Source organism: Crocuta crocuta, unplaced genomic scaffold (genome assembly GCF_008692635.1).
Source record: "Crocuta crocuta isolate KB4526 unplaced genomic scaffold, BGI_CrCroc_1.0 scaffold292, whole genome shotgun sequence".
In the NCBI taxonomy this organism is placed as follows: domain Eukaryota; kingdom Metazoa; phylum Chordata; class Mammalia; order Carnivora; family Hyaenidae; genus Crocuta; species Crocuta crocuta.
Genome location: NW_027528370.1, coordinates 674,629 through 689,679, shown reverse-complemented (window position 1 = coordinate 689,679; position 15,051 = coordinate 674,629). Strand labels below are relative to the sequence as shown.

At 34.9% G+C, this 15,051-nt stretch overlaps 1 protein-coding gene and 1 long non-coding RNA gene across 2 annotated transcripts in view; one reads left to right on the top strand and one right to left on the bottom strand.

Moving 5' to 3' along the window:
* The window catches only part of THSD7A (thrombospondin type 1 domain containing 7A), a 417,169-nt gene that overhangs the window by 398,458 nt on the left and 3,660 nt on the right, over positions 1–15,051 (top strand). The window contains exons 24-26 of the mRNA XM_077754232.1: positions 3,747–3,920; positions 11,600–11,695; positions 14,697–14,779. Of these exons, the coding sequence (XP_077610358.1) occupies positions 3,747–3,920; positions 11,600–11,695; positions 14,697–14,779 (353 nt within the window). The remainder of the gene's footprint in view (positions 1–3,746; positions 3,921–11,599; positions 11,696–14,696; positions 14,780–15,051) is intronic.
* On the bottom strand, positions 10,336–11,719 carry LOC144223511 (uncharacterized). The gene is made up of 2 exons (XR_013332717.1): positions 11,542–11,719; positions 10,336–10,543 (listed from the first exon to the last, which is right to left on the bottom strand). It is a non-coding gene; the product is annotated as an uncharacterized LOC144223511 (long non-coding RNA).

Here is a 15,051-nt window from a genome sequence, read left to right as displayed (position 1 = left end):
AAATAGTCCTTTCCCCAGATAAATAAATCATTCAAAAGTAAGAAAAATCATGAAAGAATACTGAAAGAAATTATCACCAATTCAAAGTTGGACACAATGGGTTCATGCAGTAAAATGTGGAAAGCAAATATATATCAAATAGTTTAGAAATAGTTGGAAGACAGTGATAAGCTAATATTTAGGAAGTTGGCCTTGGTGAGGAGAACATTAGGGTAGATTGAAGGTCAAAATAAGCTCAATGTCAAGCATGAGCTTAAGGCTTTGAGAAAGATCAGGGCAACAATTTATTAGTAGAGCAGAGAAGAATAAGATTGGAAGTAAATTGCCTGTAATGCACCCTCAGTAAAAGTTTTTATTCTCTCACTTTGCTTATAATTATGAGAAGAAAAAAATTGACCTCTTTAAGGAATGCATTGTTTTGAATAAGATCCCCCAAAAAATAAAAATAATGATTTGACAAAGAAATTTTGATTGGAGACAAAAATAGACTACCTAAATAAAAAAGTGACAGTTTAAGAAAATTTTAAAGACAGAGGACCTATTTGCAAAATTTTATTTTAATGGAATGAAGTCTCTAAATGCTATAAAAACCTGACAACTTGGGTTGCTCCATCTCTCATCAGTGTATTCATTCTTAAGTAAATCATTTGAGGTGATAATATTGGCAATTTCTATTGTTTATTAAGATGAACTGAATAAAATTAAAACAGAGCAGTAAAGTAAAATAAGCCCTGATATTTTAAATGATATGTTAGACTTTGAGACATTTCTCACAACTGTAACAACAGTCTTTGTATGTGCTGATAGTTTCATATACTTCAAATGAAGAAAGATCTTTTCTAAAATCTTACTTTCTAGACTTAGACTAAGTGTTGATTCTTAGACATTCCCACACCTGTTAATAACCTATTCCTGATCCAACAATTCCCTGACTTCATTTCCTGCCGCCCCCGAACTGGACTGATTTCAGTCCATATTCTCACACACAATTCAATTTAATAAAATCATTTTGCTTCATAGCAGACTGAGGTTGAGGCTTTGGCAGCAGGTAAGGGCTCTGGGCAGAGCCAAGGCCTGAAACTTCAGGCTTTGATGTGCTGATTGGCCACATAGTCCAAAGGCACCAAACCTACAAGTTGGAAGGCCTAGCTATTCCAGAGGCAAACCTCCAGTGCCATTAATGGGATTATTGTGACATCCACAACACAAAGCTGCACTAGCCTCCTTGCCAGGATTGGTGTGTGCTTTCCTGTGGAGTTTCTGCACTTGTTTTCTTAGACTTCCTGCAGCATAATCACCCTCTCACGTGACTATTATAATCAAGTGTTACTGGGGGCTAGGCCCAGCGCTCAAGACTGGAGATACATTTCAGAGACAAATATACCCTGTCCTCACTGCATTTAACTTCTAATGAAAGAGACAGTTGCTAGTCTAATAGTAACATAAACACAAAATTGAAATTTGTCCTAAGTGACCCACAGGAAAACAAAATCCCACAATAACATACAACAGGACAAACGCACCATGCTGATTAAATCTATGAACATAAGAGGAGGCTGCTCTTCTAAGTTACCATCTCTACGTCTCATTTGCTAGTTTTTTTCCAATAATGGGTTTTGAAAACTAGCAATATATGAGCTAATAAGCTTTAAAGTCATTTTATATACTTGTCCTATCTTTTGCAGGCATAGTGTGGCTTATTATTATAATGGTTTATATGGTCAAAGCACAAAAGTATGTTTAGTACAAGCCGATGTCTCACTGTCATTTGCTGTTATTCAGTCTTTAAAGCCCGATATAGATTCTTTCGGGGTGATGATTATATAATTCACAGAGAAATATAAAAGATTTATTGAGTTTTGTTTTAAAATACACTATGTCATACTCTGGTTTCTCTTCAGGTTGCATATATCTTTCGCCTTTTAAAATACACTATGTCAAGTGATATAAGCAGAGATAAAGCCTCCTACCAGTAAAAGGAAAAAAAAAAAGTTTTATTTTCATGTCGTTTGCAGTCACTGGGGTGCAGTTATAGTACCTTTATCCTGAGAGGACTGCTTAAAATTTTAATAGTTATCCCTACGTGATTAACAACTGAGTAACCCAAACACATTTAAACATGCTTCTTAGTTTCTTTTTCCTTAACATTTCTAAAATTTACTAGAATCTTCTGCACTTCAGGATGACATTGAATATTAATGACATATTATAATAAAGGTCTGCAAAAATCACTTCACTTTACTATTATACATATATCTATTAGTCAGTTATTCACGTCTGGCCAAGATTTCTTAATTATAACACAAGACATGTTTTCATTAATCAGATCTCCAGGCAACTTTGTGCTAATATTAGACATCTTCAGCATAATACAAGGCAGTATGAATTATGCATGTGGTATGGCTGGAATAATTAAATGATAAGAATCCCTATGGATTTGTGTCTATCATAATTTACTATATCCTCTGTACAGTATCACCAGTCAGTCCTGAAGAATGGATGGGTATACAGGCAAGATATATTTCATTAAATTCTCCTTATTCTCCACATGGTCAAAGATGTTGACCACATGACACACCAGGGCCCAGTAATTCCACTGTAGGTATACACCCAATAGAAATGCATATTTAAGTTTAAAGACTCACACTAAGATGTTCACAACAGCTGCATTCATAATAGAAAAAATGTACAACTGTCCACCTGTCCATCAATAGAATGGTATCTAAGTTAAGATACATACAATGGAGTAAAATACAGCAGTGCAACTACATAAATACATGTGGATCTTACAAATGTAAATGAGTGAAATAATTATTGTTTTACAGATACAGATGGTATGATACTATATATAACACAAGAAGGGTTTCTGAAGTTCTGAGAATGCCCTGTTGCTTGATTTGGGCATTGGCTGCAGGGTTATAAGATCAGACTGAAAATTTGAACTTTTTTAATATGTGATCATTTTTCATGTATATTCTTCTTCAGTAGGTAATTGAAAAAATGGTCAGTATCTACATTTAAGATGTAGGTCAGATAAAGTTACAAGCATTATTCCTACTACTGCACTGCTCAGTTGGCTGGCTCACCTTCACACCTCTGGCAAGAAAAAAAAATAGGAAAAAATATAATTGCCAGTTTTCTCAGCCTTGCAGTTCAAACATTTTTGGAATTATGTGTATCTACAAGATGAATTTCATGTATATTTAGATTTTCATTGGTACTACCTAGTGCTCAATAAATCTCTTTACCATAATGTCAAGGGTGGTGGTAGGTATTTTTTTTTATAAAATAACATTTATTTTGAGAGGGAGAGTACATGCATGAAAGAGAAAGGGGGTAGAAGGCAGAGAGAGAGAGAGAGAAAGAGAATCCCAAGTAGGCTGCTCAGTAACAGTGCAGGGCTTGATGTGGGAGGCAAACTTATTAACCACCCTGAGATCATGACCTGAACCAAAATCTAGAGTCAGATTAACCAACTGAGCCACACAGACACCGCTAGAATAGTGGTAGGTTTTAATCAACTATTATCATTAAGAAGAGGTGAATCATAAATTTAGGACAAGCTCCTTCAAGCCGTAGTCTATATTCAGTAACATCCACTCCAAAAATAACATTAAATACATATCTAAATCTTATAAATATCATATCACTAAAAAAACATTTCCCAGTGATGGAGAAATACAGTTACTATCCAGCTGGCTACTACTGATGGGTATGGGTATGAACCACAAATCTGTGTTTTGCAGGTGACTGTTATCTGAAGGACTGGTCTTCATGGAGCCTGTGTCAGCTAACCTGCGTGAATGGTGAGGACCTAGGCTTTGGTGGAATACAGGTCCGTTCCAGAGCTGTAATCATACAAGAACTAGAAAATCAACATCTATGCCCAGAGCAGATGTTAGAAACCAAACCATGTGATGGTGAGTGCTACAATTCATGAAATCTTTTCAATTTAGTTTTATGTTGGTAGTTCTATATCTTATGCTTTTGTCTTTCTTTTCAGTAAGTAAATTTGCTAAGGTGTCATTTTTGACTGAGAATTAAGAGTATGATTCTGAGTTCTAAAAACTTACAAGAAGAAAAATCTTTTCGCCCTTCAAAAATTATATAGGAGATGTAAAAAATGTTTCACAGTTTTATGAGCTGCAGAAGGCTGAGATAATTAACAGCACATTATTTGGACACCAGGATAATTCTGATCATGTATGAATCAAAAAATAGTCTTTATTTAAATCAAAGGAAACAAAGAAAAGCTACAAATCCACAGCCAAGTGAGAGTTTATTATATTTTTAGAAATTGGTAAGAATTTGACATATAACACATCAACACACGTTTGTATGTCTACATGTGAATGTACACACACATACAGAGTCATGCACCCAATACAAACAGTACATGACATTTTCAAGAACAACAGAGTGTTAAAATGTCATAGTTTGGGAGCACAGAGGCAGTCTAAATAAAAATAAAATAATTTATATATAGTGGAGAATATAGGTCCAACAAAGACCCTCTCCTTCCTGCTTGTGTTTGGAAACAATTAACAAGTATGACATTTAATAGCAAATAGGAGCCAAAATACTACTTTATTGAAAAGCTGGAGAAGCAAGCTTGGAATGTTAGTGAACAATGCTTAGAATAAAAGTCAAATGGGCTGGAGGTGTTAACTCAAGAATTAGATACTATTATCCACCTTGTTAGTTGAACCTTCCCTAATTTACCAACCAGATGAAACATTCCATATGTCCTAGGAGAGTGTAGGTAATGAAATAGAGAAAAGCCAATAAATTAAATAGATCCCAAGGAAAAATTTGTTCACCCCCAAATGGCAGATAAAATTAGAAATCAGTTAACAACAATTGTGAAAGAAATCTCACCATGCACACAGCAGTAAAAACTGGAAACCACACTTCGAGAGCATTTCACAGATAGTATGTGAGATGCAGCATAAAGGTACTTAATAGAAAACGTAAAGCCTTACATGTCTAAATACGGTGGAGAAAAGATTAAAATGAGCTATGCCTTAAACTCAAGTAGAATGTATCTAATATAGAGAAACATAAATTCAATGAGATAGAAAACAAACAAGATAATCAACAACCCATAGTTGACCAAGCTAACTAAATTGACCACCTCATGGCAAAAATCAGGAAAAAGCAAAATCAATACTACAACAAAAAGGGTAGAGTTTTAAAAGTTAGGACTAGGGGTGCTTTTGTGGCACAGTCAGTTAAGGATCTGACTCTTTCTTTATCTTGGTCAGGTCATGATTTCATGGGTTTGTGAATTCAAGCCCTACTTCAGGCTGTGTCCTGATGGTGCAGAGCCTGCTTGGGGTTCTGTCTCTCCATTCTGCTCCTCCCACACTGTGCTTGCTCACTCTCTCTCTCTCTCTCCCTCTCTCTCAAAATGGATAAACTTTATTAATTTAGCCAATAAATATAAAAACTTCAAGGTAATCTAGAATTTTATTAAAATTTATCCGGAGTAATGGAGAATCTAAACTATGGATTCTGTAACTATTAAAAACCCAAATGTATCAAATATTTATTTACACATGAAACAAACTAAAATCTGAATGGCTTTGAGTTTTACCAAAATTCAATGAAACAACTGCCTTTTCTGTGAAATCTTAAAAAAAGTAAGTTGACTGGGAAAAAAGTAAAGGGAAAATCCCCCTTCAGCTCCATGAGAGTATAACTCTGACAGTAAAATTACTCAATAAGGTCTAAGGAAAATAGTTGTCAAAATCATTAAACTTTACTTTCTAACCAAATAATTAATATAACTAATTATGATATAATTCATAGTAACAGAAAAAAGGTCATAGAATTTTTTAATGTGTTGAAAAGATATTTATAGAATGCAACATTCACTCACAATAAAAACTTCCAAGCTAGAAGGAAATTACCTAATAAATAATTTCTACCAAAACTAACAGCATACATCATATTATTAGGGAATTATTAGAGACATTCCCTTGCCGTCAATAACAAAGCAAGGACGCTCACTATTGCCAACCTAGTAAAGAAGGTTCCAGCCAAAGCATAATCCGGAGCTTAAAATTTGAAAGCAAAGAAATAATTCATATTACTATGATTTTCACATTAAAAATTTTAACAGAAACAAATAGATAAAAATCATGATCATCTCAATACATACAGAAAAGGAATTTGACAAAACACAACATCCATTCATTATAAAAACTCAAGAAAGGGAGTCTCAACAAAGGCCATTGATGAAAAACCAACAGCTAACATCATACTCAGTAGACAAGCTCTTGGTTGTTCATCATTAAGAACAGAATTACAACAAGGAGATATCCATTCTTACCACTTTTAGTCCATGTAGTACTGGAATTCCTATACCTAGCAATCAGATAATAAAAAGAAATGGAAAGCATCCAAATTGGTAAAGAAGAAATAGAACTGTCACTGCTTGCAGAGATGTGGTATTATAAATAGAAAACCCTCCCCCCAAAAGTTATTAAAATAAATGAATGAAGTTGCAGGATACAAAATGGATGTATAGACATCTGTTGCAATTCTATATGCTAATTACAAAGTAGCAGAAAGGAAAAACTTCTTTTACATTTGCACCAAAAAGAATAAAAGACCTAGGAATAAACTTAACCAAGGAAGTTAAGACTGTACACTGAAAACAATAGGCATTGATGAGACATTGAGGACTACACAAATAAATAAGAAGGTCAGTCATGCTCATGGATTAGAAGAATGTTGTTAAAATGTTCATACTACCCAAAGCAATCTACTGACTAAATATCATGCCTATCAAAGTACCAATGGTATTTTTTCACTAAACTAGAACAAATAATCCTGAGATTTACATGGAATCACAAAGACCCTGAATAGTCAAAGCAGTCTTGAGAAAGAGCAGTGAAGCTGGAAGTAGCACAATCTCAGATTTCTAACTATACTACAAAGCTACAGTAATCTAAACTGAGTGGAACAGGCACAGAAATAGACACCTATCTCAATGGAGCTGAATAGAGCGCCCATACTTACATGGTCAGTTAATGTACTACAGAAGAGGCAAGAAGATACAATAGGGAAAAGACAGTTTCTTTAATAAATGGTACCAGGAAAATTGGACAGCTACTTGCAAAAGACTAAAACTGGACTCCTTTCTTACACCACATACAAAAATAAACTCCAAATGGATTAATGAACTAAATAGAATACCCAAAACCATAAAACTTCTACGAGAAAATATAGGCAGTAATTTGACACTGGCCTTAGCAACATTTTTCTAGATATGTCTCCTCAGGCAAGAGAAACAAAAGCAGAAATGAACAGTTGGGACTATACCAAAATGACAAGCTTTTGCACAGAGAAGGAAACTATCAACAAAACAAAGCAACCTATTGAATGGGAAAAGGTATTTGCAAATCATAAATCCAAAAACGGTTAATATTCAGAATATATAATTTATACAAAACACCAAAAAAAACTTAAAAATGGGCAAAGACCTAATTACACCCCCTTTTTCCAAGAAAGGCACACAGATAGGTAGCCAACATGAAAAGATGCTCAACATCACTAATCATCGGGAAAATGCAAATCAAAACCACAATGAGGTATCTCCTCACACCAGTCAGGATGGCTAATTATTAAAAGCCAAGAAATAAGTGTTGGCAAACGTGGAGAATAGGAACCCTCATGCATCCCTGATGGGAATATAAATTGGTGCAGCCACTGTGGTCAACAGTATGGAGGTTCCTCAAAAAAAGTCAAAATTACCATATAACCCAGTAATTCTACCTCTGGGTATTTACCCGAATAAAAGAAAAAACACTAATTCACAAAGACCTATGCTACCCATGTTTATTGCAGCATTATTTACAATAGCAAAGCAAGCTACAAGTCCATCAATAAATGAATGGATATATATATATATAGTATAATATACGTATGTATATGTATGTACAATATTCCATTACTCAGCCATACAAAATGTGATCTTGCCATTTGAGACAACATGGATGAACCTAGAGGGTATTATAATTCAAGTAAGTCAAAGATAAATACCATGTGATCACTCTCATACATGGAACCTAGAAAATAAGACGAGTGAACAAAACAAAAACAGATTCATAAATACAGGGAACACACTAGTGATTGCCAGAGGAAGGGATAGGTGAAATAGGTGAAGGAGATTAAGAAGTACAAGTTACCAATTACAATGTAAATAAGTCACAGGGATAAAAAGTATATCAGAGGGAATATAGTCGGTAAGGTTTTAGTTACTTAGTATGGTGACAGATGGTAACTACACGTGCTGAGCATTTCCTAATATGAACAGACTTTTTTAAACATTTATTTATTTTTGAGAGACACAGCACTAGTGGGGGAAGGGCAGAGAGAAAGAGGGAAACACAGAAGCAGGCTGCAGGCTCTGAGCTGTGAGCACAGAGCCCCACATGGGCCTTGACCTCATGAACCTTAATATCATGATCTGAGCCAACATCAGAGACCTAACTGACCCACTTAGGCACCCCAGCAATTTGAATGGATTTTTAATATGTTAGGAGAAAGTGACCCAAAAATTAAAATGAGTGCTTACTTTGGCAGCACATACACTAAAATTGGAGCCAAAAATTAATATGAATAGGTCAAAGACCAAGAAGATCCCAAAATTATTAAAGACCAAAATTTCAAGAAAAACAAACTGAGAGAGGAGATCAGGGGATTTACATGGCTTTATTCAAAATTTATTCCACAGCATTAATAATTTAAAAAGAGTTGGGGCGCCTGGGTGGCTCAGTCAGTTGAGCGTCCTACTTGGGCTCAAGTGGTGATCTCATGGTTCATGGATTCGAGCCCCACATTGGGCTCTGTGCTGACAGCTAGCTGAGAGCCTGGAGCCTGCTTCAGTTACTGTATCCCCGTCTATCTCTCTGACCCTCCCCTAGTCACGCTCGCCCTCTCTCTCTCTCTCTCTCGCTCTCTCGCTCTCTCTCTCTCTCTCTGAAATAAAACATTAAAAAAAAAGTTAAATAATTTAAAAAGAGTGACCCAGCAACAATTAAACTAAAGGATCTCAGGAACAAATGGTCCTATGTGGTTACATGACAGAAGTGAAAGTCAGTAGGGTAATTGGTGGGTAAATAATGTTGCAATAATTTGTTGCCCATGAAATGTTTTTAAAATTATCTTTAGCCACAACATACATAAAGTTGTATTCTAGATAAATTATTGACCTGCAAGTGAAGAAGCAGAACTATAAAACATTTAAAAATATATATAGGGGGATATCATTATAAATTCAAGGTAGGGAATAATCTCCTAAATAGGACACAAAAAGCACACAAGTGGGAAAGATTAAAAAATTTTTCAAATTAAAATTTAAACCTTCTACATAGTAAGTGATCATTAACAAGGGTAATAGAAACTAATTTCCAAGGATTAGTATCTAGAATGACAGTTTTAAAACTTTATGGTCCAAGAGTATAGAATTGACCCATATTTTCTTTTGTGAATTTTAGATGCATAAAAAATTTGTATTTAAAATGAAAAGATTTAAAATAATCATAAACCAGTTTTGTGTAACCATAAAAAACATACTTGCTGGAAAGTATTTGCAAAACAAAAATAGTAACTTTGACAAGCATGGTCTTGTTTTCCATTTTTGTAAATCTCAATAATATCTGGCTTAAAGGAAGACAACTGATTCTCTTCTCTACTTCTGCATTCAATCTGTTGCAATCTTATTTTAGGTATATGAAGAAAATCCAGCTCTATTCATATGGATGTGTAGTTGAACAAAGTACACACACACACACACACACTCACCTGGGAGAATGTCAAAGTCTCCTAGGTTCCCTAGATGATACTTTGAGAACTGCTGTTCTAGAACAAATATTTTCCACAATAAGAAAGTGCACAGATTTCAGTAGGATAAAAAAAATGGCCACAAGATATGAAGAAACAATTCTCATAAAAGGAAGTCTAAATGCCCCAAACCATCTGTTACTCTTTAATAGCTTTAATAATTAGAGAACTACAATTTAAAATGACAATATAGGAGCACCTGGGTGGCTCAGTAGTTGAGCATCCGACTTTAGCTCAGGTCATGATCTCACTGTTCACTATTTTGAGCCCCCATCTGGCTCTGCTTCAGATTCTGTGTCTTCCTCGCTCTCTGCCCTCCCCTACTCACACTCTGCCTCTCTCTCACAAGAATGAATAAGCATTTTAAAAATTTCAATGACAATACAGCTTTTACACCCACCAGACAAACCAGAAATTTTAAATCTGGCAATTATAAATGTTCTTGAAGGCTTAAGCAATGATAACTCATATTCACTGCTGGGGGGATGTAGATTGTTGCTTTGGGGAAGGAAAAAAGTTTTATTTAGGAAAGTTTCATCCATCCATCCCTAGGAGATGATACACAACAATTTCTCTTCTAGATATTTACTTTAAAGGATCACGAGGAGACTTGCAGAAGGTGGACCACTGAGGCATTGTACTAATAGCAAAAATTGAAGACAACCTAAAAAGCCATTCAGAGAAGAAATAGCTAAAAAAAAAAAAAAAAAAAAAGAGAGAGAGAGAGAGAGAGAAAGGTGGCATTTAGTACAATGGAATTTTATATAGCAGTTAAATAAAATAGAATATAGCTACATTTTTAAAAAGTCACGTAGAAATATTTTCTCTTCAGTGGTGTACATTTCAGAGTGTTACCTATAGTATACTTTTAAGTAATTTAATAGAAAAATATGACCTTTAAACAAGCTGGGTTTGAATTGTGCAGGTCCACTTACATGAGGATTTAGTATAAATGCAGTAACTATTTTCTCTTCCTTATGGTTTTCTTAGTAACATTTCCTTCTACCTTCCTTTACTGTAAGCATATATATATAACACAAAGTATATGTTTACTATCATTAAGGCTCCTGGTTAACAGTAGGCTGTTCATAGTTAAGCTCTGGGGGAGTCAAAGTTATACAGATTTTTGTACTGCATAGGAGTACATGCCCCTACACCCCATGTTGTTTGAGGGTCAGATATGCTATATTTTTTATGGATATATACATACCTCATACAATGTATTCTATTAAAGGAATAAAAACCATGGCAAAGAAATGCATGTATCTACTTTAAAATAGTAGGTTTTGCTGGATATACATGGAAAAACCTCACATCAGGAAGAGTACATAATAATAGAACATCAAGTTCATCTGTTATTTTTCACTCCCCAACAGACAAAAGAAGACTAAAGCAAATATGGCTAAATGGTAGTATTTGTTAAAATTGAGTGATAAATAATTGAACATATTTTTAAGTTATTATTTGTCATTATATAGATTTGATATACTTTGAACATTAAATTATATTAAAAATCCAAGTTCACATCAGATATGACAGTGGACATAGAAAATTAGCTGGGATTTAGGAATATATCAGGAATTTTATAACCTTTCTATGTCAATTTTAGGGCAATAAGTTAATATTCAATCATTTTTTAGGTGGATTCACCAGTTTTCAATTGTTTATATTTTCATAATATACTCTCACCATGATTGTCCTTCTAGACGGCAGAATGCTTCTGTTCACGTTTATTGTGTCCTTGCAGATGGACAGTGTTATGAATATAAATGGATGGCCAGTGCTTGGAAAGGTTCTTCCCGAACAGTCTGGTGTCAAAGGTCAGATGGTATAAACGTAACAGGTAAACTTCCAAATTTTCTTTGGTTTTGAAAGTCTTCCTATAACACACATGCAATTGGTTAAAGAAAGTAATTAAGGAAACAAAGATACTCTTTAGATATCCAAAACATGTTTTGGATTCACTACCTAGGCTGTATACAACTGGCTACCATTGACTATTTTATATTTTAACATTTCAATTAAATTCTTCCTCATCTAGCCCTTTTAGACACTGCTACTAGAGTTTGGTTAAAATGCTAATTCCAATAAATTATAATTCTCAGATTATCTTTCCTAAAATTTTGTATGTGAATAATTTACCACATGCTAAATAAATAGATGTGTATTTTGTTTCTCTATCTTAAAGACCGTGTACATGCAGACCAAAAATATTAGCAAGGGAGTGTGATTATACAAATCCAAGTATCTTGCTTGAATTCAGAAATCTATGATTTAATTTTTTATTAATTGATAAGTAAAATCTTGTGGCAAATCTCAAGCCCAGACCATCTGCGCAGCTAATCTACTCTGTCTCCACTCAAAGATTATATATTCAAAGAAGAAATCCAAATGAAAAACTTTTCAGAAACGTCACTTGGCCCAAATATACTCCAAAGAGCTTCTCTCATCTGCATTTACTTAAAGCTTCCTTATCTGAACTCAGCAAATGCAAGGGATATTAATGTCCCCTATAAAGTAGGAAGAAACTTGGCTCCAGGTATGTACTGAACCACCTTGCAAATTTCCTAGAAAGAAACCAAGGTTGGAGCTAGAACCTACCTTAAGCATATGATCCAACGAGTGTTAAGGTCTCTCCTTAAATGATTTTTATAGGTCTAATCTACAGGAATCTTCATAGAACAGTAGCATGAGTTCTGACAGTTAACTATTACGGGGAACCAGCTGACTTACTGACATCATTTTGACCCTCTGGCAGGGAGAAGAAGGGCTGTGCATTTGGGTGTCTGTGCGTAATGTCCATTTATAAATTTAGCTGTAATATATACAGCATGATAACAGGAACAGGAATCAATATGCTTTTTGGAAAGCATCAATTTTTATATTAAATTTTAAATTACCTGGATTTATTTAAACGTAATTACTTATTTCCTATGAAAGCTGGAACAGGATATCCAATTATACTTTTATGAAGGTAAGATTTTATACATGACAAATCTGGATCAAGAAACCATTGAGAACAGCAACTCCCAGTGGACACCTATATAACCAAAAAGAGACACCTGCCAGGAAACGAGCACTTTGCTCTCTCCCAGTCTTGTTTTCAGGCAGAAAAGTCTATTCCAACCACACCACTGTTAAGAGGCATGTGTGGAGAAAAAGTCCTGGGAAGAAAAGTATAGATTTTCTAAATTGAAGGCACTTACAGAGGTGGTACATTCAACTCAAGTGTTGAAAAGGAAGGCCTACAGAGGGGATGTTGCAGCTTCCCCAGAGGATCCTATTACTTTTCAGGGCTTTTTTTCCAAATACAGATGCAAGTAATATTTGTTTGCCTTCTACATTTTTTCCCCGCTAAAATTGGGGATACTCCCCAATGCCAAGGTAGGTCAAATTCTAAAAAGACTTACCTGTGGAAATCATGTTCACCTTCTTTTTAAATCATTAAAGTATCCCATGTATTTCTTTCTTTCTAATACTCTTTGATACCAAAACACCAATGTGTAAAGGATTTGTGATAAACTCTATATGCATTCTTCTTCCATCTTTTAGGAGAGATGAGATTCTTTATGAGAAATAGACAAGCATATAAAGTATATTACATACCTTGGCCGACTGCTTCTGTTTAATGAAGTTGTCCTTATTAGAAATTAAGGTGTTATTTTCCTTTTTCTTCACGTGTTTAGAGATAATCACTTCAACATGGCCATTTAATTGCAATTGCCTTGCAATGACTAACTGCTTTCCTCACAATCTTTTGATGAGTAGTGTATTTATATTATTGACAAGGCACAGAATTAACAATAGTTATTTTTTATTAAACTGCAGACGATTATCAGTTCCATAAATAAAGGAAAAAACTTTGCTTTCCCAAAATCTTGTTCAACTGAGCAAGTACGGTATGAAACTCTAAGTTCCTTTCACATCACCAATATGGTTTCTCTAGGACATCTGTTCCCATTTTAAAATCCCACTTTTAACAACTGAGGCAGGCACACTCTACTTGAAAAGAAAAAAGAGAAGAAAAAACAGAGCTTCAATGTCAAGTTTAAACCATAATGCAATTACACCATCTCATAGCTACAAGTGTCTTTTTTTCCTCTACTCCCAACACTCCTGAATTAGCATGAATTGTGATTTTTCTCAAAGAAACATGCATTATTAAAAAAAAAAGCATTTATGTGGTAGTTGTGTAAGTTAAAGAGACATTTCAAAGAATGTGAAAACTATTCATTTGAATAGCCAGGAAAAAAATTAACTTCAAAGGAAAATTAAATCTGTACGTAATGTTGAGCTGGGCCAACAGGGGGGACTATGGTAGAAATAGCCTGGGGGCAGTTAGTGTTTTCAAAGTAGTAACTACAAAAACAAGTGCTTACTGAGCACCTGCTGAGTTATAGGCTCTGTGCTGTTTTCTCTGAATAAGAATAAGAAGATCCTCTCTGGCGCCTGGATGGCTCAGTCACTTAAGCATCCAACTTCAGCTCAAGTCATGATCTCGAGGTTTGTGAGTTTGAGCCCCACATTGGGCTCCATGCTGACAGCTCAGAGCCTGGAACTTGCTTCAGAATCTGTGACTCCCTCTCTTTCTGCCTACCCCACTCACACTGTCTCTCTCTCTCTCAAAAGAGAAGTAAATGTTAAAAAAAAAAAATTAATATAAAAAGGAAGAGCTTCAAGTTCCTGTATAAAGTGGTCAAGGTTCACCAAATATCTCACCATCAATTGTTCTAAAATTCATGGATTCCCAAAGTGGTTCAGGAGTCAAAGACAAGTCTATGCAACAGTGTTTTCTATCATTGCAAGAGATGCTACTTGCCAATGTATGATTTTCTGTTCTGCAGGCGGCTGCTTGGTGGTACGCCAGCCTGATGCTGACAGGTCTTGTAACCCACCGTGTAGTCAACCCCACTCTTACTGTAGTGAGGTACGTGTGAATTCATGAGGACAAATTAACTAGCTTCATTATTTCTCACCCCACCAAATCTTGTACAGTCCATTTCCCCCCAAAAACGCATGTCTTGGAGGCCTACAACTTAATTTCTTCTGGACCTCTCCTTTTATCAATATAAATAATTCTGAATGTACTTGTTTCTACTGTTAGAATAATTTGAGTACAGTCCAAACTGTATGTTCTTTTTTACGTAGTTAAGGCAGAAATTACATGTGGTAAACTTACAAAACAGTGCTTCTTAAAAG